Here is a 22,869-nt window from a genome sequence, read left to right on the forward strand (position 1 = left end):
TAATTAAGTGTTAGTATTACCTCAATCCGTACGAGAGACTTACAAGGAAAATTCCAAAAAGAAGTGCCAACATACTATTGATAACCATGTCGACTCAACAGGCTAATTAAGAATGGTCTAAAGCAAAGTTGGTACGTGGCTTTGGTACCAAGTATTAAATCTAAGCATTCAACTAAAAATATTAAAGCAATATTTGGAGTTATCCAAAACCATTATAAATCCATTTGATAAGGGACTAGTGTATTCTTTAACATAATAGAACATCTCTTATTGTTATTTTTTCTATTAGCTCAAGTATTCAGTGTCTAAAATTTACTAGCCTAATTTTTTTTTTTTCCAAACATCTAATGTAAAGAACTCACTGCCCGACTAAATCGGAACTGTGTCGGTGTTTCCCTAAGTGCGAGCTCTTAGAGCTCCCTACCGAAGGGGATTTCATTCTCAAGTCTAATTTTGAGACCTCTAATTAATTAAAAGGGGAACCTTTGTCATTATACCACACTGAGTTATAGAGTACAACTGCTCATTGTAAGCTAACTTTAAATTAAAGTATCTTGAATATTTAAGACGTCTTGTTTAGATGCCACAAGTCAATTTTAAGTAGACATTTACCATAACCTTTCTAAATCGATGTACATTACAACACGATCGCTATATCAATCGCGCCAAATAGATATATTGTAACCTTGATTATAAGTAATGGCATAGGGTTATATGCCCTTGCCTCTTGATAATGTGGAAAATGTGATTATATAATTCAAGGTAAAATAAACAATGAGAACTTATCAAATTTATTTATTAACAACACTGTCAAAAACAGAGGTACGACATGTTACAAAAATCATTGTAATAATAAGGATTTGTGCTTGACAAATCGCACCACCTCATTCTTTAAGGGTGAAAGTGAAACAAAGCACTTTATTCATCCAGTGATGAAATTACATGTCATAGATTAATTAGATTTCATCAAACCAAATACCCAATACATTTCTTACAAAACATGGTACATCCAATAATAATAAAAATTGAAATGAATTTTCACCTTCCCATCTTAATTCTTCATTAAACAAGATCAGGCCTGGTTCTTTCAACAGCCAAGCAAGTGCTAAGCAATTTCTTACTACCTTGATAAAATGTTGCAAATTCAGTTGGCATTGGTATTTTCTTGAATTCATCTTCACAATCATCCAATCTTGACATTGCTGCTGATAATTTGGTGTTTGCACTTTTAGTCTTGTCACCTGTTTTTAATAACTCTTCAACCTCTTTCAATGTTTGAAGTGCATCATTATATGACTTTCTGCAGCCACTTCCAATGTCATCTTTTAATTTTGCATCAGTTGTAGAAGGCAATGTCCTTAATAAATTAGCCATAATTGGCTCTGCCAATGTGCTTTGCATAATTGTCTCTGATAGCACTTCTGTGATTGCCTCTTGCCACGTGTCAGCAACCTTGACAACTTCAGAGCAAAATGGCTTGTCTAATGCTTTTACACAATATGGACTCACATAGCCCGCTGCTTGTGCATTTGCTTGGGATGCAAATAGAAGGGAAGTTAAGGCCAGAGAGACCAATGAGAAAGCAACCCCATTTCTATAAGCCATTTCTACTCTTTTCTTTCAAATCTTTTTTTACTTGTGATATTTTTATTTTATTTTTATTTTTGTCACTTTTCTCTCTTGTAGATGGTCTTCTCTGGGCTAAGTTTGAAATGATAGAGAGGTAAATGTATATATGAGTGTTTTGAACGGTAATTGAATGGTGTTTGAAACCTATGGCCTGCATTGTTTTGCTCTTGATTGTTGAATTTTCAACCGCGGAATGAAAGCATCTTTTTTATTAATTGATAAGAACTAGTGGCTTATATTTGTTTTACTTGGTTTATCTTCAAACCCGCTTCAATTTCCATATTGCACGTTTGACCACCTCTTTGCCGTGTTTTTTGGTATATTGTACTTTTACACATTCACAGCGTAATTATTTTTATGCTGTTAGATCACTTAAAACATATGTAATTGAAAGTGCTAACTATAGATAATTGCCTATAATATTTTGTTATGCACATATTTCTCAATTTTTGTATTCTGATTTGTGCGAATATAAACATCGGCACTCTTTTTTTTAATTTCTTTTTGGGAAACTAACCTACTAAACAATGAAGCTCGACAATAACGACAAGACATTGATTATTATACCAATATATATATATATATATATTGGTCATACATAAAGTTCTGAAGTGATTGTTAACTTGAGTTACTAAATATTTTAATACTGAATACTATTTCAACGTGCATCTAATTCAAAAGTTGCTTTATATTTATAGATCAAATCAAACAAGAGGGGTAGAGTTCAGAACTTTATTTGATATAGCACTAAGCCTGTTAACCGGTTCGATTTTTAACCGGTTTTAACCTGAGTATCGTTATTCCGGTTATGATAATTGTTTACGTTCCAATATTGACTCCGTTAAACTGTTTATGAAAATTAAAAAAAAAAAAAAAAAGATGTGGTTGGTTCTGTTAATGGTCGATTAACGGTCCATTTGCACCCGACGGGGAGTATAAAAAAATGGCCGTTGCCAAACGGCCATTTTGTTAATTTTTGTAATTTCAAATTTTTTTTTAACACTTTAACCCTTTTAACCCATCCCCCACCCCTATAAACTTTTTCATTTTCGTTTTAATTCACAATTAATTTCATCTTTCTCTCAAATCTCAATCTCTCAATTATAATTATTTTGCAATAACTAGCCACAAAGTCTTATTATAGTTTCAACTTTTAATTATTAATTTTGCAATTATAATATTGTTGGTGGAGTTGGTGATTTTGCAACAATCAGTAGCTTTTGGTGGATTTGCAATTCTAGCCTTGACTTTGTTAGAAATTAATCCGGCAATTTGGTACCTTCGTTCCAACTCTATCTTTATTTTTTGCAATTTAATTCTAGCAATTTAATTTACGCAATTTAATTTACGTAATTTAATTTGTTGTAATTTATTTTCTTGTGATTTATTTGATTGTGATTTAAATTAATTCTATTTAATAATGTCAAAAGAGATTAAGACGTGGTGCGGTAGTAGTAGTCGTATTGTTAGGGGTGCGCTTAATGAGGAAACATTTGTGGAAGAAACACCTAATGTAGGTATTGATGTTGGTGGAAATAATCCACTTTTTCATGAGGCAATGCAACAACATTTTACCGACACTTTTAATGAAGACTTAAATGATGATGATGAAACACAACCCCCCGAAAATCCCAGGTGAGATACATGTCCGCACAATCACATACACAAGACAAACCGTAACTCGTAATTACGGCCTAAAATTTGGAAATTTATGACTAAGAATTAATCGGCTACATGTAACGTATGTGGACAAGTATTTAGTTTTAAGCAATCGGTAAGGATGGTGGAACGGGTACAAATTCTCGTATGAGAACCAAACATATGGATGTTTGGGGAGAGCAAACGGGTTCAAATGTCGGGGGGATTCAAATGACGATAGACCCACGAACCGGTAGAAATTTTAAGTATGACAAGAAAAAAGAACGCGTAGAAATAGCTAAAATGGTAGCTTATGATTGTTTACCATTTTCCTTTCCATCGGGTATGGGGTTTGTTACTTACATTCAACGTTGTTATAATCCGTTATTTGAGGGTATTCCTAGAAGTACTTGTAGAGTCGATGTTATAGATTTGTTTAAAAAATATAGATTTTATTTGCGCCATGTATTTAATTCTTTAAATTGTAATGTTTGTCTTACCGATTTGGGTCTTAGTATTAACCATTTAGATTTTTTTGCTATTACATGTCATTGGGTTGATGACAATTTGGGTTATGCAAAAAGAATTATGGCTTTTTTATATGACGAAGGAAAAGGTCGTCACGATGGAAAATTTTTAGCCGATTCAATGTCTACTATTATGAGATTTTTTAACATTTATAGAAAAACACTTTGTATTGCTTTAGATAATGCTTCTAATAATACAAAAGGCGAGTTGGTCTTTTTTTAAAAAAGAAATAAACCCTCCTCTAAAAAATATTTTTCATGTATGATGTAGTTGTCACATTTTAAATTTAATTGTTAAAGATGGTCTTGAGCATTTTGATGATTAATTCAAAAAGTTAGAAATCTTTGCGTTTCTTTTTTGTAATGCTAATAGGGGAAGAATTAGATATTTTAAGAGATGCTTTGTGTGGAAAATAACCTTAGACCTAGGAAAATTCAAATAGAAATTGAAATTTAGGTGGAACTACACTTACATTATGCTCTGACAAGCATATGAGTATAGGATTCCCATACAACAAGTTCACAACAAATATAATACCGATAGTCGGGATTGGTTAAATTTTATGCATTGGGAAGATGTTAAAGAATGTATTGAACTCTTAGAAAATTTTAATAATGCAACTCTTGCTTTTCTAGACAATTTTATCCCATGGTAACCGGAATTTTAGCCTACTTAGCGGAAATAGCTAGAGTTTACAAGAGTATAAACATAAACCCGATTATCAAGTGGCTATTTTTGAAATGATAATCAAATTTAAGAAGTATTTTTTCCCATCCCAACTTTATTTATATTGGGTTCCCTTTTAAATCCTTGTTTAAAAGCTGTCTTATACTAAAAATTTGGTTAGTCAAATTTATACATTTTTAGAAATTGAAGCGGGAACTCAACCATCTTTAGTCGAACTCGCTATTGATGATGAGTTTAGAAAAGTTTTTACTCATTATTTAGTTTGGAAGAACGTCAAGACCCGTTGCTCCACGCCCTACTACTTCTCAAAGTAGCAAAAAGGGCTTGTCGGGTTTAAAAGTTTTACATTTACCGCAAACTTTGATGAATATAACTTTTATTTGATGCACCCAAATGTAGATATCAACCAATGGATGAGGTGGACGTCTTAGCATGGTGGAAGAAGTACAAGGCAAGCTATCGGTACTTTCAAGAATGGCCGAGATATCCTTACGGTTCAAGTATCAACCGTGGCTTCGGAGAGCGCATTTAGCCAAGGAAGACAGCAAATTGGAGACCATAGACATTCATTATCCGGCTTTAGCTTGCAAGTACTAGTGTGCATTCGAGATTGGATTAGATCGGAGCGACGCAACCAAAACTCAGAAGCGGAGGAAGGCGAAGAGGAAGAAATTGAAGATTTGATAGCTAGTGGACCGGACCAAATGGAAGACTTTGAAGATATTTCCATGACCGAATATGATGTGGGGGAAATTAACGAAATGGTTCAAAATTGGTGATTTTATTATTCTACTATTTTTGTACAACTCATGTATTATTTGCAAGTTAAAAAAAAATACAACTTGCAAATAAATGTTATCCAAGAATGAATAAAAATATGGCTCATTGAGCTTACTTCTATTTACTTGTGTTCATATTTTTACTTTTATTAAGTTAGGAATATACCTAAAATATACTAAGAATATACTTATAAGTATATTAAGTTATATAGTATACTTAAACATATATAAGTATATATAGTATATACTTATAGTAAGTATATATAGTATATATATTAAGTTATACATATATTTAGTATATATATTAAGTATATATAGTATATATGTATATATAGTATATATATTAAGTTATACATATATTTAGTATATATATTAAGTATATATAGTTATACACATATTTAGTATATATATTAAGTATATATAGTATATATAGTATATATGTATATATATTAAGTTATACATATATTTAGTATATATATTAAGTTATACATATATATAGTATATATATTAAGTTATACATATATATAAGTATATGTAAGTTATACATATATATGTATAACTTAATATATATATAGTATATATATTAAGTTATACATATATTTAGTATATATATTAAGTATATATATATATATAGTATATATATATATATATATATATATATATTAAGTTATACCTATATATAAGTATATATAGTATATATATATATATATATACATATATATAGTATATATATTAAGTTATCCACATATTTAGTATATATAGTATATATGTATATATATTAAGTTATACATATATTTAGTATATATATTAAGTTATACATATATATAGTATATATATTAAGTTATATATATATATAAGTATATGTAGTATATAAGTATATATACTATATATATTAAGTTATACATATATATAAGTATATGTAAGTTATACATATATATGTATACGAAAATACTATTCCGATTATTAATTGTTCACGTTAAAAGTCGAAGAATATTTAAACTTTAATTATAAAGTTGTATAACATATGTAAATATACCTACAATATACAAATAAATACTATAATATATATATATAATACAAAAAATAAAAAAAAAACATATTTTAAACACTCCAAACCGGACCGGTTCCGGTTTGGAGTTTAAAAAACCTAAACCGGAGAGCAAAGTTTTTTGTGGGCCGGTTCCTTAATCGGCCCATAACCGTTCCGGGTTAAACCGGTTAACAGGCTTATATAGCACCTTCACTTCTGATATCGTTAGTATTGACGATTGAGAAAGATCACGGGTCGACCCTAAAAAAAATATAATAATTTGGTTTCATAAATAAATATGACGACAACATTAATATATCTTAGGGTTAGTAGATCAAGTCTACTTTGCACTTGTACTCCATGAATTGGGATTGAGTTTTTTCCAGACTAAAAACCATAACAAGTAATCTCTTACTTCGAAAAGCTAGTAATCAAATATCTGCATCATTTTTCTGGTAATTAATTTTTTCTTATTAATCACCGAAGTATCATTACAAAGGCTCTTGCTAAATCAGTAAGCTGTCAAAATCAGAAAACAACGCACCAAAGAAAATACGGAAAAGGTCCAGATATGCCCCTCAATACGGATATGCCCGTCGTTTAAAGGTGGGTGCACACATGCCCTTAACGTTACGTTTTGCGTCACCCATGCCTTTGAGTTAACGGAAACCTGGCAAAAATATTGGAGGGCAAATTTGGGCAGTTCCGTATAGTATAGGGGCATATTTGATCCACTGAAATTCCTAAATATTATGGCACAAAAGCAACAATATGGCACAAAATATCACTGCATTCCAAAACATAAAAAACATTTGCAATTACAATCTATGCATCCATCATTACTTTACATCTAAATTATACAACTAAAAGATCAAATGCAATTACAACCATCTTTTAAAGATTATTTTCACAAACAAGAGCACCATTTTTCCTTTTCAAAAGATTTGTTTTACTAATGATAATATTTTCTTCTTTTTTAAATTTGTTGATGACCTGGATAGTTCTTTCTAGATATATTTCGTCTTCTCAGTCCCAATATCTATACGATAATGCATGTAACAACTACCGCACAAAATATAAACATAAAAAAAAATTCATAACAGATCTGCCACCAAAAAATCACAAGGAAAAAGAGATAACTTACATTAGACTTATGACACCTGAAAAAATGTCTCCGACAGTGCTGAAATTTTGATAGCAATAATAGAGAGAATATTACATTTTAGGGATTTATATGGTCTTACATAAAATTTAATGTGATCTGGCCCTTTCGCGAATTTCACGCATAACATAATTTAGTAGAATTATTTGGAGTCCATGTTGTGGATGGAGTGACGAGCCCTTCCACAACTATTTGAAGAACTTGAAGCTTCCGACATTTCATAAACAAGTGAAAGAATAAGAGAGCAAAGTGTGGGTTGCACGATAAGTGTGGAGTTTTAAAATGGAGTACAAAAAAATCATTGGCTAGCATAAAGCGCACTACAAACAAAATCTAAGAACTATTGGTACAATATGCAGTTGTTGCATGCATTATCGTGTAGATATTGGACTGAGAAGACGAAAAATATCTAGAAAGAATTATCCAGGTCATCAACAAATTGACAAAAAAAAGACATTATCATTAGTAAGACAAATCTTTTGAAAATGTAAAATGGTGCTCTTGTTTATGAAAACAATCTTTAAAAAATGGTTATAATTGCATTTGATCTTTTAGTTGTATAATTTAGATGTAATGTAATGGTGGATGCATGGATCGTAATTGCAAATGTTTTTTATGTTTTGGAATGCAGTGATATCTTGTGTCATATTGTTGCTTTTGTGTCATAATATTTAGAAATTTCAGGGGATCAAATATGCCCCTATATTATGCGGAACTGCACAAATTTGCCCTCCAATATTTTTGTCAGATTTTTGTTAACTCAAGGGCATGGGTGACACAACGTAACGTTAAGGACATGTGTGCACCCACCTTTAAACGACGGGCATATCCGTGTAATTTCGTATAGTTAAGGGGCATATCTGGACCTCTTTCGAAGAAAATATGTTTCTAACTTGAAGAAAGTGGAAGCACACCTCATAGGAAGGGATCCTTCCACTCTTAAGCAAAATACAAAGATCAAACATTTTAATAATATTAATTACAAAACATTTTATAATAATAGTAAGCTTGTAACATAAACATTGATTGGAAAAGTAACAAAAGGAAAAAAAGTTAATATTATATTTTGAAAAGACTTTTAACAGAATTTGGTACATAATAATAGGGAGGAAAAATAGGTAAAACTTCTATTTTAAATATTTTCAAGGACAAAGTTTCTATCATATATTTGAATAAGACCATAGAGATTTTGCTCTAAAGTTCTTTTTTCTTTTTTTTGCATGCAAATTTTGATATCTTAATGACAAAGACCATCACTTTGATGGCTAAAGAGAAGATATCATCATTTTTTTAAAGTAATCAAATACTTTATAAAGGACGGCAAACAACCTAAGGAAGTCAAAAGTGTCAAAAATAAAAAATAAAAAGGTGGGTATAAAGTAAGAAAATCATCGATAAGCACTCTCATTCCAAAGTCAAGATTCTCAATTCCACTAAGCTTCTTTTCTTTTTCTAAAAGAGTTTTAATGATTTAAACAAATTAAATAAATAAAGAAAACGTAAAGAAGATGACAGCATGAATGACGTGTTCAAGACCCAACAAAGTGTGCTGACAGCATCTGCTGCGTCAGCTAAACAACTTCACCTGCTAACTAACACCTCGCAAACACTTCTATACAACTGTCACTGATCCACAAAACACCAAATTGGTCGACTATCATATATTATTCCCTATGTCCCAAAAAAGATTGTCCTCCTTTTTTTTTTAGTTTATTTTAAAAAGATTATTCTATTTCTATATTTAGAAACAATTTAACTTTATGAGATGATTTACAGCCACATATATATCTAAGGCTTATTTTGGACCACATATTTCAAAAGTCTTCCTTTATTTCTTAAATTTTGTACCAAGTCGTTAGAACAATCTTTTTGAGACAGAGAGAGTACTAATTAAGGCTCATTTCCATTAAAATTTCTTTTAAGGTGGTTCCTATTTAAATAATTATTTGATAAAATAGTAATGATAGAGAAAAAATTACTCCATCTGTCCCGATTTATGTGGTACCTTTCGAGTTTCGAGAGTCAAATGAGTTTTCTTTTACCGGGATTTTTTCATATGGCTTTAAATATTTTAAATTATTAATTATTTTGACTTATAAGTAGTACTTTTTATTTTAATTCCAAATATGTAAATTTTATGTCAAAAAACTTAAAATACTAAATCCAAATTTACGGTCAAAATAAACGGTTTGACTCTTGAAAATTTACGGTCAAAATAAACGGTTTGACTCTTGAAATGTGAAAGGTGCCACGTAAATTAAGACAGAGTAATAACATATTCTTGTGCCTAAATGAAACACACAGAATCACAAATGGAATTCAGATTTAAAAGAAATTCCTGTATAGCTGTAAATTTAATATTAAAAAAATGAATTGAATGTCTAAGACAAGGAAAGTGTTAGTCAATTTATCCCTGATAAAATTAATCAATACATTTAACTTAGTCTAAGATAAAGAGAATTAACTATATCCTGTGTAATCCCACAATTGTTCAACATTTCTTACTTCTTTGTTAAACATTTCGTACTTCTTTGTTCAAGGACTTCTCAAAATAATTAAACAAAATAAATAGAGAAATCACAATGTGGGTGGGTACCAAATAATGAGATATCTCATGAATCGGGTCTAATTAGTAGGCGTTTGGATATGTGATTTCATCTTAAGAGATGAATTAAAGCCTGTTTGGCTTAATTTAAAAAAAAAGTGGCTTGCTGATTTGACCAAAAACCAGCTTATAAGACAAAAAAAAATAAGTTGAGCATCCCAACTTTTTTTTTAAGCTTATTCTAAACACTTTTTAAGCTTATAAACTATTTTGTCAAACACCTAAAAATAAAAATAAAATAACTTATAAGCTGATTTGATCACTCATAATCGAATCCAAACAGGCTCTTAGTCTATTCTGTAACAATCATGAATATTGGATTCGTCTGCAGAGTCACACACGGCCAAAAAAATATACTATTACTCAGCAGAAACAAAGTTTGCCTACTATATTTTCTTGTATTTCAACTCTACACTCTTCCACCTTTTACGAAACTTCCTTCAGACACGTGGGTCCACTTGGCTTGTCTCCTTAAAGTAACAGGACATAAATTTTCTTGAATTCTAGCCCCTTTAATCTTTTGTTGTTCTTCTTTAGATCTAGCTTGAAAAAAAAAAAAAAACAGTATTTTTAGCTCTTCAATTGGAAAACTTTTGGTTGTCTTAACTGGAGTTGATGTTATTCCATTTGGGTAAGCTGTGATCAAGCAGTTGAAGATTATTGTTGCAAAAGTTTCCAGTTATTTTGACTTGAAGCAAAGTGGTCGGTAAATCTTCATTTGGGTAAGTTGTGAGCAAGGTAGTTGAAGATTTGCCATGAAAAAGATGCTATTTTTACTGTGAATTGAATTGTTAATCTCTAATAAAGTTTTAAAGGGTTGATTTGGTTGTACCTGAAATTGGATGGATTTGAGTTGTAGTTTGGAATTTGCTTCTTTTCTTGGTCTACTTTGTTGAATGTTATGAGAAGACTTGTGGAGAGTTTTGGTCAAAGTTTTGTCCTTTTAGGATGATTTCTTGGTAATTGATTAAGGTTTGGAGAGGTTCTGAGAATATTATACTTTGGATAAGTACTTTTGATTTTTTGGAGTTTGACTATCTTGGATGTGGATAAATTTTGTGTATTTTTAGCCTATACAATTGTGAAATGGCAAGTTCTGCTGAACCATCATCATCTATAAGCTTTACTTCAACTTCCAACACATCGAATGGGTCCAATGGGATTGGCCAAAACACATGTGCCTATGGTGGTGGCTCTGAGACAGGGACTAGTTATGAAATCATCAGCTTGAGTAAACTCAGTAACAATTTAGAGCAACTCTTGCTAGATTCCAAGTCTGATTTTAGTGATGCTGAGATTGTTGTTGAGGGCGTTTCACTTGGTGTTCATCGGTGTATATTAGCTGCCAGGAGTACATTTTTCAAGGATCTTTTTAAGAAAAATAAGGGAAGTTGTGGAAAGGAAGGTAAATCAAGTTATTCTATGATCGATATTTTGCCTTATGGTAAGGTTGGATATGAGGCTTTTCTCACTTTCTTAAGTTATATGTACTCGGGGAAATTGAAGCATTTTCCTCCTGAGGTATCAACATGCGTGGACACTTCATGTGCCCATGACTCTTGCAGACCAGCAATCAATTTTCATGTCGAGTTGATGTATGCATCTTTCGTGTTTCAGGTTCCAGAGCTAGTGTCACTTTTTCTGGTAGGTAACATGCTTTCTGCTGATTAATATACATTTCAAGTGATTTTGTAATTTTCAAGCTAACAAGGATGAATGCAAAAGGTTCTACGTGCATCTCAATAACGATAATTAGATTATATAATGAAATCTCTAGGTGAGTTTGTCAGAGAAAGGAAAAGTCAATACATTAATCATATTAAAACGGCATCCAGATAATGAATATTCTGCACTGTCACGATTTTGTGCACGAGCATACATTGTAATACCATTGTGATGTGAATCCAAATTCATTCATTTGTCGCTACTTACATCATGATATTCTTTTCAGTTTAATAGTGATTGCTAGGAGAAAGGTAGTTCTAAGTTTGTTTCAAACAGCAAAAGTTACTCATTGCAATAGGACCTTGTCAAGTTGACATGGAATATCTCCAACGCATTGATGGATATAACCTTTGGAAACTAACTGATGTTATTATGCAACAAACTTGATTTGTTTTAGGCAATCGGACATCATTGCCTGTACACTATGGCTGCTACCAGCTTCATAAAAGTTGGATGCATTTGTCAAAAATATATAGAGAATTTTTAGCAACAACCAAGGAGAATAGTCTGCTAACATTAGCTCGTTTAAATAATTGCAGCGACGCCTTATCAATTTTGTGGGCAAGGCTCTTGTGGAAGATGTTATCCCAATACTTGGAGTTGCTTTCCATTGCCAGTTGACTGAGCTTCTCACTCATTGCGTTGATAGAGTAGCGCGATCAGATCTTGAAAGCACATGTATTGAGAAAGAGGTTCCTTTTGAAGTTGCAAATAGTATTAAGCTATTGCGGGTGAAATGTCAGGTTGATGAAAGTAAGGTTCTACTCATGGATCCCTTGCATGAAAAGAGAAAAAATAGGATATACAAGGCTTTGGATTCGGATGATGTTGAACTTGTCAAGCTTCTACTACATGAGTCTGACATAAGTTTAGATGAAGCCTACGCTCTTCATTATGCCGTTGCATATTGTGACCCCAAGGTTGTTACTGAGGTTCTTGGATTGGGTGTTGCTAACGTCAACCTTCGGAATACACGTGGTTACACTGTGCTTCACATTGCTGCCATGCGTAAGGAACCATCAATTATTGTATCACTTTTGACTAAAGGAGCTCATGCATCAGAGATTACATTGGATGGGCAGAGTTCTGTTACTATCTGTAGGAGGCTGACTAGGCCTAAGGAATACCATGCAAAAACAGAACAAGGCCAGGAAGCAATCAAAGATCGGGTATGTATCGATGTTTTGGAGAGAGAGATGCGTCGCAACCCAATGGCTCGAGATGCATCATTTTCTTCCCCAATGTTGGCCGATGATCTGCCAATGAAACTGCTCTACCTGGAAAACAGAGGTACCTTGCTTGCGTTTTCCTCTTTTTCCAAGCAACTTCTTGATTTCCAGTTCTGGAAGCTAAGCTTCCTTGGTTGTCCTACTGGACCTTGTCCATTTATAGTAAATACGTGATTAAGATTTAAGCATTTCATATCATTAGATCATGATCTCAAATTTGGAAAACTACGAAGAGAGTATCCTTTGAATTTGTAGGCAAACCTGACTATTGCACCAGGATACGCTGTTGATTAGTACACACTCACCTCCTGTTAAAAGTCACTTATATATTAGTTCATTATTTCTCTAAATTGTACTTGGAAGATCTCAGTGGGGCCAAGTTGTGGTACATGAACTACAGTATTATAAATTCTTGGACAATTTCTTTCCCCGGTCTCCTTTCGAAGGAGAGGCCTTCACATTCCTAATCCAGTAGGGTCGGACGGCTTTCTTTGCCCCAGCTTGGCGAATCGCATCCTCAGGCTGGTCACGACACCAGTTGATGGCACACTTAGAGTATGAGGGAATTTAGGGTATACTGACTAATCCAGCCAAAAGAAGAATAAGCAAACATAAAACACACACACACACACCTGAGTAACTTCTGCATTATATGATGACTCAGAATGTAGCCATGATGTTATCATTTATTAGTGTTTGCTTTTGCTAGCAGTATCTAATCTGTCAAACTCGACTTGATTTCTTCATTCAACTTTGATGAGTCTGTTGTGGTCCTTGTGTGAATTAAATATGCCCGCTGAGTAAGTTATTTCGTGATGGCTTTGTATTACAGTGGCATTTGCACGATTATTGTTCCCTCTTGAAGCCAAACTAGCCATGGAAATTGCAAATGCTGAGACGACAGCTGAATTCGCGGGCCATTTGGCATCTAAAGGTTCATCTGGAAACTTGAGGGAGGTTGATCTGAATGAGACACCCATAATGCAGAAAGAAAGGCTCTCAAGGACAGGTATCCATTGATAGCCAGTCTATTAATTAAGATCGTCTTACATGCACCAGATTTCCTATTTATTTCCAATTTCATCATCATCTAATCTGTAGCAATTAAATTGACATGAAGAGCATCTAGACATGAACCCATTTTCTGCTTCTTCCCTCCTTTTTTTCTTCCAAAAGAGATAGAATGCAAATTACTTTTGGTTTATTCTGTAGCATTAACAACTGATGTTAAATCCTCGGAATATCCTGGAGGAATAGAATTATAAATATGTGCATGTATGTGGGGTATTGCCAACCTCCTACATGACTATAGTATGTCACTTTATGTGCGATTTTCTTTTTCATCAAATACCCTTCTGACTTGAAAGAATGGCTATATATATATATATATATATATAACTGGCAGCATGTATGTGTCATGCCTGTAAGAATGAGTATATAAAGTGGAAATTCAGACCTCGAACTGTAATGTCTTAGAGCAAAAAATGCAGTAACGACTTCTTATCCTACTTTCAAGTCATATCTTCTGTAGCCTCGCAAAATTGTCCATCTCTTACTCTTGTTCTTTCCCCTCCCTTGACCATATACGGTTAAGAAGCAGCAAGAAGGGAGGGAAACACCAGGTTTGTAGTCCTCTGTATAGGTCATCACCAGTTTGGACCTCTTTATCCTCAAGTATGTTGTAGTCTGCCCCTTTCAAAAGAAGATAGGGAAAAACCTAATTTGTTGTTTGGAAGTTAGAGAAGCGGGAAAATGAGGCAGAGGGTCCAAAACTTCCCCTTCTGTTGTTTGGTTTAGGACGGAAAGTAAAAAAGAGACAGATAAAAGTTTATATTTGGACCAACTATTGTCTCTATTATTTCCCAAACTTGTTCTTTTCTTTATCTTCCCTTTCCTTCCCTAGTTTCTAGTACAGTGTGAAGAAACAAAAAAAAAAAAAAAAAAAAGGTGAAATAGGTACATGGTTTTCCGTACGAAGATCCAAGAAAGATAAAACAAGTTAAGGTGCAGCTCATTAGTGTTTTCTTGTTTGCACATATAGATTCTATTATGGATTGAGAATGCCAACCGAATTGTATTTTCAAGTTCCTCTTCTCGTTATTCTAAATTGATTCCGATTTCATGGTTGCAGTTGAGCTGGGCAAACGCTATTTTCCTCATTGCTCCCAAGTTCTGGATAAGTTTATGGAGGATGACTTACCGGACTTATTCTTCCTTGAGAAAGGCACTCCAGAGGAGCAAAAGATCAAGAGGAAGCGATTTAAGGAGCTCAAAGATGATGTTCAAAGGGCCTTTACCAAAGACAAGGCTGAACGTCATTGCTCTGGCTTGTCTCCCTCATCATCTTCCACTACTTTTAAAGACAATGCAAGTGTCAAACTTTGGAAACTATGATAGTAACTAGGTTTTGTCCTACAAGTTGTTCTTAAACTCAGTTTTGGATGTAAGATTAATAGTGTTAAAAAATACTATCTTGTAAAACGTTTCACTAGAGTGCTTACTTTATCACTGACCATTGTCATAATTCATCTTGTTAAACTTCCACGTTTACAGTAGTAAGAAAAGTTCCACAGGACCAAGCTTGCGGAAATATTAATGATGTATAAATGTTTCACTTTTATGATAAATTTATCGTATTTTATCGCAATTTAGAGATATCTAGATCAAATATATAGTCATTTCTTGTCGCATAAGATGGGCTGTGTTTACATTTGAGTTGCAGATCATTTTCATGTCAACAAGGCCTCATTTTCAGAAAACTAAATTTGTGGGGCTTATTTTGCTCCATCACGATACTAGTTTATTCTCTTTCCTAGTCTTATAGAATACAAAGTTAAGTTAAATATGACCCCGCAAGTTTCTCAACAAATGTTAAATAATTTATACATTACAACTCTTTCTCTTAATAACTACTTCCCCTAAAAAGGAACATATGTTGATGAATGGAACATTAAGCATCTTCGTTTTACTTTGACAAGTAAATGTTGTGTAATTTTCGTATGTATCATAGACTTTTCTACATGCCAAAGACAGATGCAACTTGAAGACACAGTGGCTGGTGCAGCCAAAAGATTGACAAGAAAATCAATTACATTGGGGTTACAGTTTCTTTGCGCATTTTTTTTTGGACAATTTGGAAAGTAAAAAACTATAGGCGGCCCTTACCATGTGTAAAAATCAAAACATTACAGCTTTTGTATTCTGTGGTGTAATGTTAAAGATGCCAACAATGTAAACAATTTTGTGGCTTTTCTTTGCTCTCTATGGATATGGGAGGAAATAAATCTTTTTTTTTTTTTTGCTCTGCATATTTGACACCAACTTGAAGCATAGCAATGAAAAATTATCCTTTCATAATTCATTAATGAACCTTCTGAAACAAAACAAAACATGTATATCTGAATTGTTTTTATAATGTTGGTGTCTACGCAAGTTTGCATGCACCTCGATCAATCCAGCAGGTACTTGCCACCTCCCACTAGTACATGTACTAAGTAACTCTGTCCACCAAAACTTAGTAGCTCTATCCACCAAGACTTAGTAGCATTTTGTTTACAAAATTATTCCACCAGCAGAACTTGATATCAGTGTTCTCTATAATTTCTTCCTTGAATAAGTAATAAATTTAAGGATAGAGATAATTATGCTCTATAATTGCATAGAAGGCAGTAATTTCACCAATATACTCCAATTGGTTTCCCATGATGAATTATGAAATAGCATATAACATCGTCATAAACAAACAAGATACAACACATAGTATGTCAAGTTGTGTCTAGAGGAGAGGAAAAGAAAGCGCAGGTGCACAAATCATGGCCTGTTCAAGACAAGGAGTTTTGGGGCCAAAACAATGATGTTTCGGATAGATAAACAAGATACAACATCATGGGCAATCTGTTATTGCGGATCAACTTTAGGGAAAAAGAAGCATGCACATAGAATGAGAAAATTGGTATTCAATAAGCAATGCACCAATCTATTTATTATGAAAATCAGGGGCATACAAGCCGAAAGAGAAGTAACAGAAGCAGAACAGAAAATGTACTATCATAAAGGAACAAGGAAAAGGAACACTGATGAATAATGATACACACACCAAAAAAAGAAGTGTACTTCTGATTGTAACAGAATAGATCCGCTTCTTTATTCTTTAGAGTATCCCCTCCCCAATTGGGAAAGAGATTCTTGAGCCTTATTCAGGATAAGAAACTTGACCGGAAAAGAAAGATGAGAAATTGAGAGAATTGACAAACCTCTTATACAAGTCTAAGGACTTGCCATCTGATGGATAACAAGGGACTGCACCCAAAATCATAGTAATACTTTTATTCAAGGGCAGTTTCGATTTTCTTCATAACTTTGGTGCTCAAGCCAACTAGCTCGCATCTCGACTAATTCACGGGGCACCCACTACCTCCCACTGACATAGATACCAACTAACTCTATCCACCAAGGCTTATCAGAAGGATGGCTAGGGTGTAAGGTCAGATCTATTTTATTTTACAAGTCTAAAGATATGTACTAGACAGATTTTACCACAAGCTTCTTTATATGAAATGAGTACATGATACCTCCTTGTCCTGTAAGAAAGACCCTACCAAAATATCCATAGTCCCCTCATCTACAGCATGAAGAGAAGGGGCTATGATGGGAGTAGCAAGGGGATGCGAAGTCCTTTAACAGAAAGAAAGTAGACTAAAATCAAGCAACCCTGCCCCCCGGGGGGGATAACATAGACAAACCACAAAAGGTGAAAAAACTAATTAAATCAATTAGAACTAGAAACTTATAACAACCTGAGGAAAAAATGGTAACTCTATTCATCAAAACTGATATTGAAAATCGATCAGCTGGATTGAAGTGAACTTTTTAAACTTTCCCACATTGCTGGACCTTCTGGATGTACATCAACAAAATATTTTACAAAGCGAGCATCAGAACAAGCAAGAAGAGTGCTCACTGACAATGTTGGTTTTGCAGCACCCTTTTGCTTCAGCCATGCATACATTGAAAAACGAAGATGGACTCTGTCCACATGATAGCAGAGGTAAGATGGAAATGACACAATCGATTCCACTGGATAACCTAAATATGTTTTCAGTAGATCAATTTTCTTCTCAATCACGCTTTTGCTCTGGTTCAGCGTCGTGGGAGCCTGTTTAATCATGTTAATTACAACATTGCAGTCCAAACCTGCGTTTACCAGGCAATCAAACCTCTCTTGTAACTGGTCTCCTCGTCCGCGGAACTGCTTCAAAGCTTTTGCGATCTCATCCGAATTTTCTAAGTAACCTAATCTCAATAAGAAACTAGTTTTCTCAAATAATTTTCCTGGGCTCTGGGAAGTCATCTGGTCCACATTAAATTTTGATTTTGAAGCTAATCTGAACAAATTCAAAGGATCATCCTTTATAGTCTGACATAAACGACACTTGTCACCCTTGAAGACCCTCAAAACAGTCATTGGTCCCTTCAGAGAATGTGAAGCCAGAAGTTGTATATGTGTAGAAACAATATTGGCAATTATTTCAGTCTCTAATCCTATCTCCAATAAGAAGTACAATGCCTTCCAGAGATTTTTAGCACACTTCAGGGATAGAATATTAGGATTTTGACAGAATAGTGAGTATACGTCATTCATTTTAAAACCCAACTTCAGTAATTGCCCAACCAATACATAAATCCGTTTCCCAGAGCCTTCAAATAAGAATGCAGGATTCATTTTAAACAAAGTCGCCATCTTTTCATCACTATATCCTACGTCATTGAGAAAACGCAACGTGTTAAGCATTCTACCCCAATCGTAGGAGTGCCTGTTGGATAAATATCCTCCAATCCAATCATTTTCAAACCCCAAAATCTTCAATTTTTCAAGAACCTGAAAAAGTTCACTGTTCATCTCACCAAGCAAAAGAGTAGGGGAACACGTCACCAACTTTATAACTGTTGACCTGCTCAAACCCAATTTCTCATAAGCCCTCAATTTCATACCCAATATTCCATACTCATATCCAAATACCTCAGTCGCTTCCCTATAAATCTTCCCAATTTTAGTGCGAGGGATGCCGTAATCACAAAGAGCATGATAATTATCAAGCAAGACATGGTCATCACTCATAAATATCAAATTTCTTGGAAGCATGGATGTAAGCTCAGATTGCTTCAACCCCAAGCTCTCTAAAAACGGTTCGAACTCATTAATCGGATGGTATCTGAAAAAACGGGTCAATGCCCTTGCTACATCTTGATCATTATCAACCTTGGATAGCAAGCTTTGAAGGAAATGAGGTGAGTTCTTGCTAATGTGCTCAGCATCCATATAATTAAAACCTCTAGTACAATGCAAGTAATCAAAAAGAGCTGATTGTGCATCAGTTCTAGCGACTCGCGATATTTTATTCACAGCAGGGGAAATAGGTGTCTGAGTTGTCGATTCAGGGACCGATACATTCGGATTATGTGAACTACGAAAGCATCGAATATTCAATGATGAAAAATTCTGTGGACTATGAAAAGTAGAACCCTTTTCATAAATAGGAGATATAAATAGGTGATTGAACTGAGATATCATATTCCAAGATACACTTTTGCGGATTTTATGAATTAGCATCTCAAGTTAGCAACAAAATAGATTCTAAACCAAAGAAAAAATATGATTTCTAGCTTAAAAAGCTTATGCAAATCAACAAATGTCCAAGAAACTTTCATGGGGGGTTCATTTTCTACACAAATACATCGGAAATGTCACATTAATGAACAATTGTATAACAAAAGATGGTTTTTTTTTGGTGAGTTTACAGCTTTACAGAGTAGAATTCAAGAAATATATAAAATGTGATACCTTTAAATGTATTTGGTGCTTCTCTGTGCCTTAATCAGCAATCTTGAAAGAAATAATGGTTTTCAAGTATGGGTTAGATACAAAGAGAATATATAGGGTTCTTAGCTGAAGTGTTAGATACAAAGAGATACACTTTAAAGTTCTAAAACCCTAGAAGGATGAAGAAAACCCCAAAACCTCCTGTTCCATTTGTCTATTTTTTATTTGGGGCAAGTTACACTTAAACCCCGTGTGTTATTGCTCAGTGGCGGATATCCCTTATATTTTTAATATCATACACTTAACTCCCTCGAACATTGTAAATCCTCTACCAATATAATTTTGACTAATTTATTTTATCACAGTGCTAAGTATTTAATTTTTTGATATAAAGAGGCATATAACTACAAGTTTCTACATGTAGACGTCGAAATTTTACCATATTTGAAATACGACTTTATAAGATGAGTTCAGTTCATCTTTACACTTTAAAGTCGGTTAGGATTTGGTTCTTGGAGGCTACTCCACCCTAAACTCTAGATCATGCGGCACATATTCTCTTGAAAGGCATCTCGAATATCTCATAAACACTTGGCTATTCAGAAAGAGATCATCAAATATTGTATTTCAAGACATCTCGAATATCTCATAAACACTTGGATATTTATAAAGGAGTCATCAACTATTGTATTTCAAGACATATCGAATATCCCATAAACACTTAAGTATTCATAAAGAGATCATCAAATATTGTATTTCAAGACATCTCGAAAATCCCATAAATCCCCGAGTCACAAAGAGATCAAGGCATCAAATACTGACTTTATCAAACTGATCGACGTTCTTGGAGATCAAATACATCAAAGAGGTCTTCCTACGTTCGAGAAATACGTTACTAACGGCCTTCGAATTGCGGAGAACTATTAGGAAAGAAGAATCAAGGGAATAAACAGATTTGTACCCGCAATATTCATCAATAATCTCTATTTCAACATATTTTGTTTCTAATTTGCAGTTATTTTCCGCACACCAAAATTTGTTGCCAGCACTATATTGCAGGAAAACCGGTTTCAACATGACTGCTTCGGTGTCAATAAAAATTAAATTGAGGGCAATTTTGACATTTCATGTGTAAGTACTTATGTGTCCTCCATAGCAGCGATAGAAAAGCCATTGCCTTTCCATTTTCATTCAGAGTCTTTGTTCCTGTGTCCTTCTCTAGCTTTTTATGTTCAACTACCTTCTCTCTGTTAGGTCTCGCAGTGTTGCGGTTAGTGTTATCTTCTTGCCATTCACTTTTTTGCTCTTTATTTTCATTGGTTATAGATCTAGATTTTTGTGCTTGTTTTGAGCCTTTGTTTATTCTGTGTTTTGTCTTTCGTTTCTTCTCCATTATCAGCATCTATTTTCACTACATGCACACTTATTATTAGGGAAAAGAAGGGAAGGAAAAAAGATTTTTTCATCTACATATTGTTGAAGATGATAGATAATTTTTTGAAAATAAGTTAAAGATGGTCTAATTAAAGTTTAAATTTATCAAGGATAACATTCTCAGAGTTTAAAAGCAGAAAAAGAAAGACGCACATTTTTGCATTGATACATATTTCTCATTTGATGGAATAGTTTTATAGGCTTATGATCCCAATGGTATTTTCTTCACTTCACAAAGAACCATATATCTTGACCAATTATTTATCTGCAATAATTAGAGAAAGGATAGCTTAGGAAAATACTAAACGACAGATAATACATAGATTAATATCACTCGAGTGTAGGAATTGCAAAAGATTGGAACTGTCTGTCACTGCACTATATGATTTGACAGATCAATTTGACGATAAAGTTTCCGTTCAAAGATGTGTAATGCACTGGTCTATCTTGTGTAGCCCCATACTAACATTACACAGTATTATTAACGTGGTTTCACATGGCCAAACTTGAATGTTTAGATCTGGTTATTTTTTATAGCACTGATCCCATATGTGAACCTTGCATTTGCTGAGTTGTTCCCAGTGTTGTGACATTTTCAGCTCTACGTCACTATTTAATTTTCATATGTAGGTGAAGTTGAGGGAGATAAAAGTTGCAACAGTATATCAAGATCTAATCAGACTATTTGATACTTCTATAGGCGCTCCTCTTTCTTGGCTAATCAGAATGCATATTACTATAGTTGTAATTTTTGCAAGCATGCATGTGAATTCAGAGAAATGAATGCTATTGTTGAATATACTGTTACTAATGGAAAACCGTTGTTATAACCATCATTTTGCGATTTAGCTTAGTGTTGTAAGCAAGATTAATGGAATTTTGATAACCAAGGATATCCTATAAACTCAAAGATCCCAAAATTTCTTGGAGTGAAACTGTAATAAGTTATGGGGTCAAAGGCATTCGAGTCTTTGGCATGTTTGCTGATTTATTTGTTTTTAATTTGGACGTAATATGTGGAAGTCATCCACCAAATTAGCTGAATGACACTCAAATGGTATATGTGAGAATCAATTCAAAATTTCAAATTGTCCACCAACACGGGCCATACCCAGCCAGTAATAGAATAATTAAAAGACAAAAAAAGTTAACAGATGAAATTTCAGATATAAGGAAGCATATAACAAGGATGCAAACGAAGTTTTAAAAGAACATAAAAAGAAAAAATTGACCATCATAATGATTATATTGATAGACGTTTAAACTTTAAAGTAGCACTTTACTTCATACTTATCCCCACCTTAAATAACACAAACAAATTTACTAGACTACAAATTATAATGATAAAACGTTTAAGGTAGCACTTTTTTTCATATTTGCCCCCCCCCCCCCCCCCCCTGAAATTACACAAACAAAATTATTGGACTACAAATGGCAATATGCCAATAATTAATACCAAATAAATACTACCTTATCAGAAAAGTTAGCTTAAATACATAAATACCCCTAACATATTTTGCGGGCGACCTATTAGCCTTATTTTTCTTTATTTTTACCTTTTTGGTGACGTGGCACAATCAAAATTTGATGAATGCACAGTGGA

The 22,869-nt window shown here is 33.5% G+C and overlaps 3 protein-coding genes across 3 annotated transcripts; 1 reads left to right on the forward strand and 2 right to left on the reverse strand.

Moving 5' to 3' along the window:
- Window positions 1–1,062: 1,062 nt before the first annotated feature.
- Window positions 1,063–1,605, reverse strand: LOC132041673 (uncharacterized). Its single transcript, XM_059432382.1, has one exon. It carries the CDS (start codon window positions 1,603–1,605, stop codon window positions 1,063–1,065), a length of 543 nt encoding a protein of 180 aa, XP_059288365.1.
- An 8,828-nt stretch (window positions 1,606–10,433) lies between these two features.
- Window positions 10,434–15,659, forward strand: LOC132041656 (BTB/POZ domain and ankyrin repeat-containing protein NPR1-like). The gene is made up of 4 exons (XM_059432363.1): window positions 10,434–11,702; window positions 12,323–13,073; window positions 13,845–14,021; window positions 15,144–15,659. Exons 1-4 carry the CDS (start codon window positions 11,145–11,147, stop codon window positions 15,404–15,406), a joined length of 1,749 nt encoding a protein of 582 aa, XP_059288346.1. The 5' UTR covers window positions 10,434–11,144; the 3' UTR covers window positions 15,407–15,659.
- Window positions 15,660–17,763: 2,104 nt separating this feature from the next.
- On the reverse strand, window positions 17,764–20,022 carry LOC132041655 (transcription termination factor MTEF18, mitochondrial). The gene has a single exon (XM_059432362.1). It carries the CDS (start codon window positions 19,620–19,622, stop codon window positions 17,859–17,861), a length of 1,764 nt encoding a protein of 587 aa, XP_059288345.1. The 5' UTR covers window positions 19,623–20,022; the 3' UTR covers window positions 17,764–17,858.
- Between the last annotated feature and the right edge of the window lie 2,847 nt (window positions 20,023–22,869).

This window comes from Lycium ferocissimum, unplaced genomic scaffold (genome assembly GCF_029784015.1).
Source record: "Lycium ferocissimum isolate CSIRO_LF1 unplaced genomic scaffold, AGI_CSIRO_Lferr_CH_V1 ctg11, whole genome shotgun sequence".
In the NCBI taxonomy this organism is placed as follows: Eukaryota; Viridiplantae; Streptophyta; class Magnoliopsida; order Solanales; family Solanaceae; genus Lycium; species Lycium ferocissimum.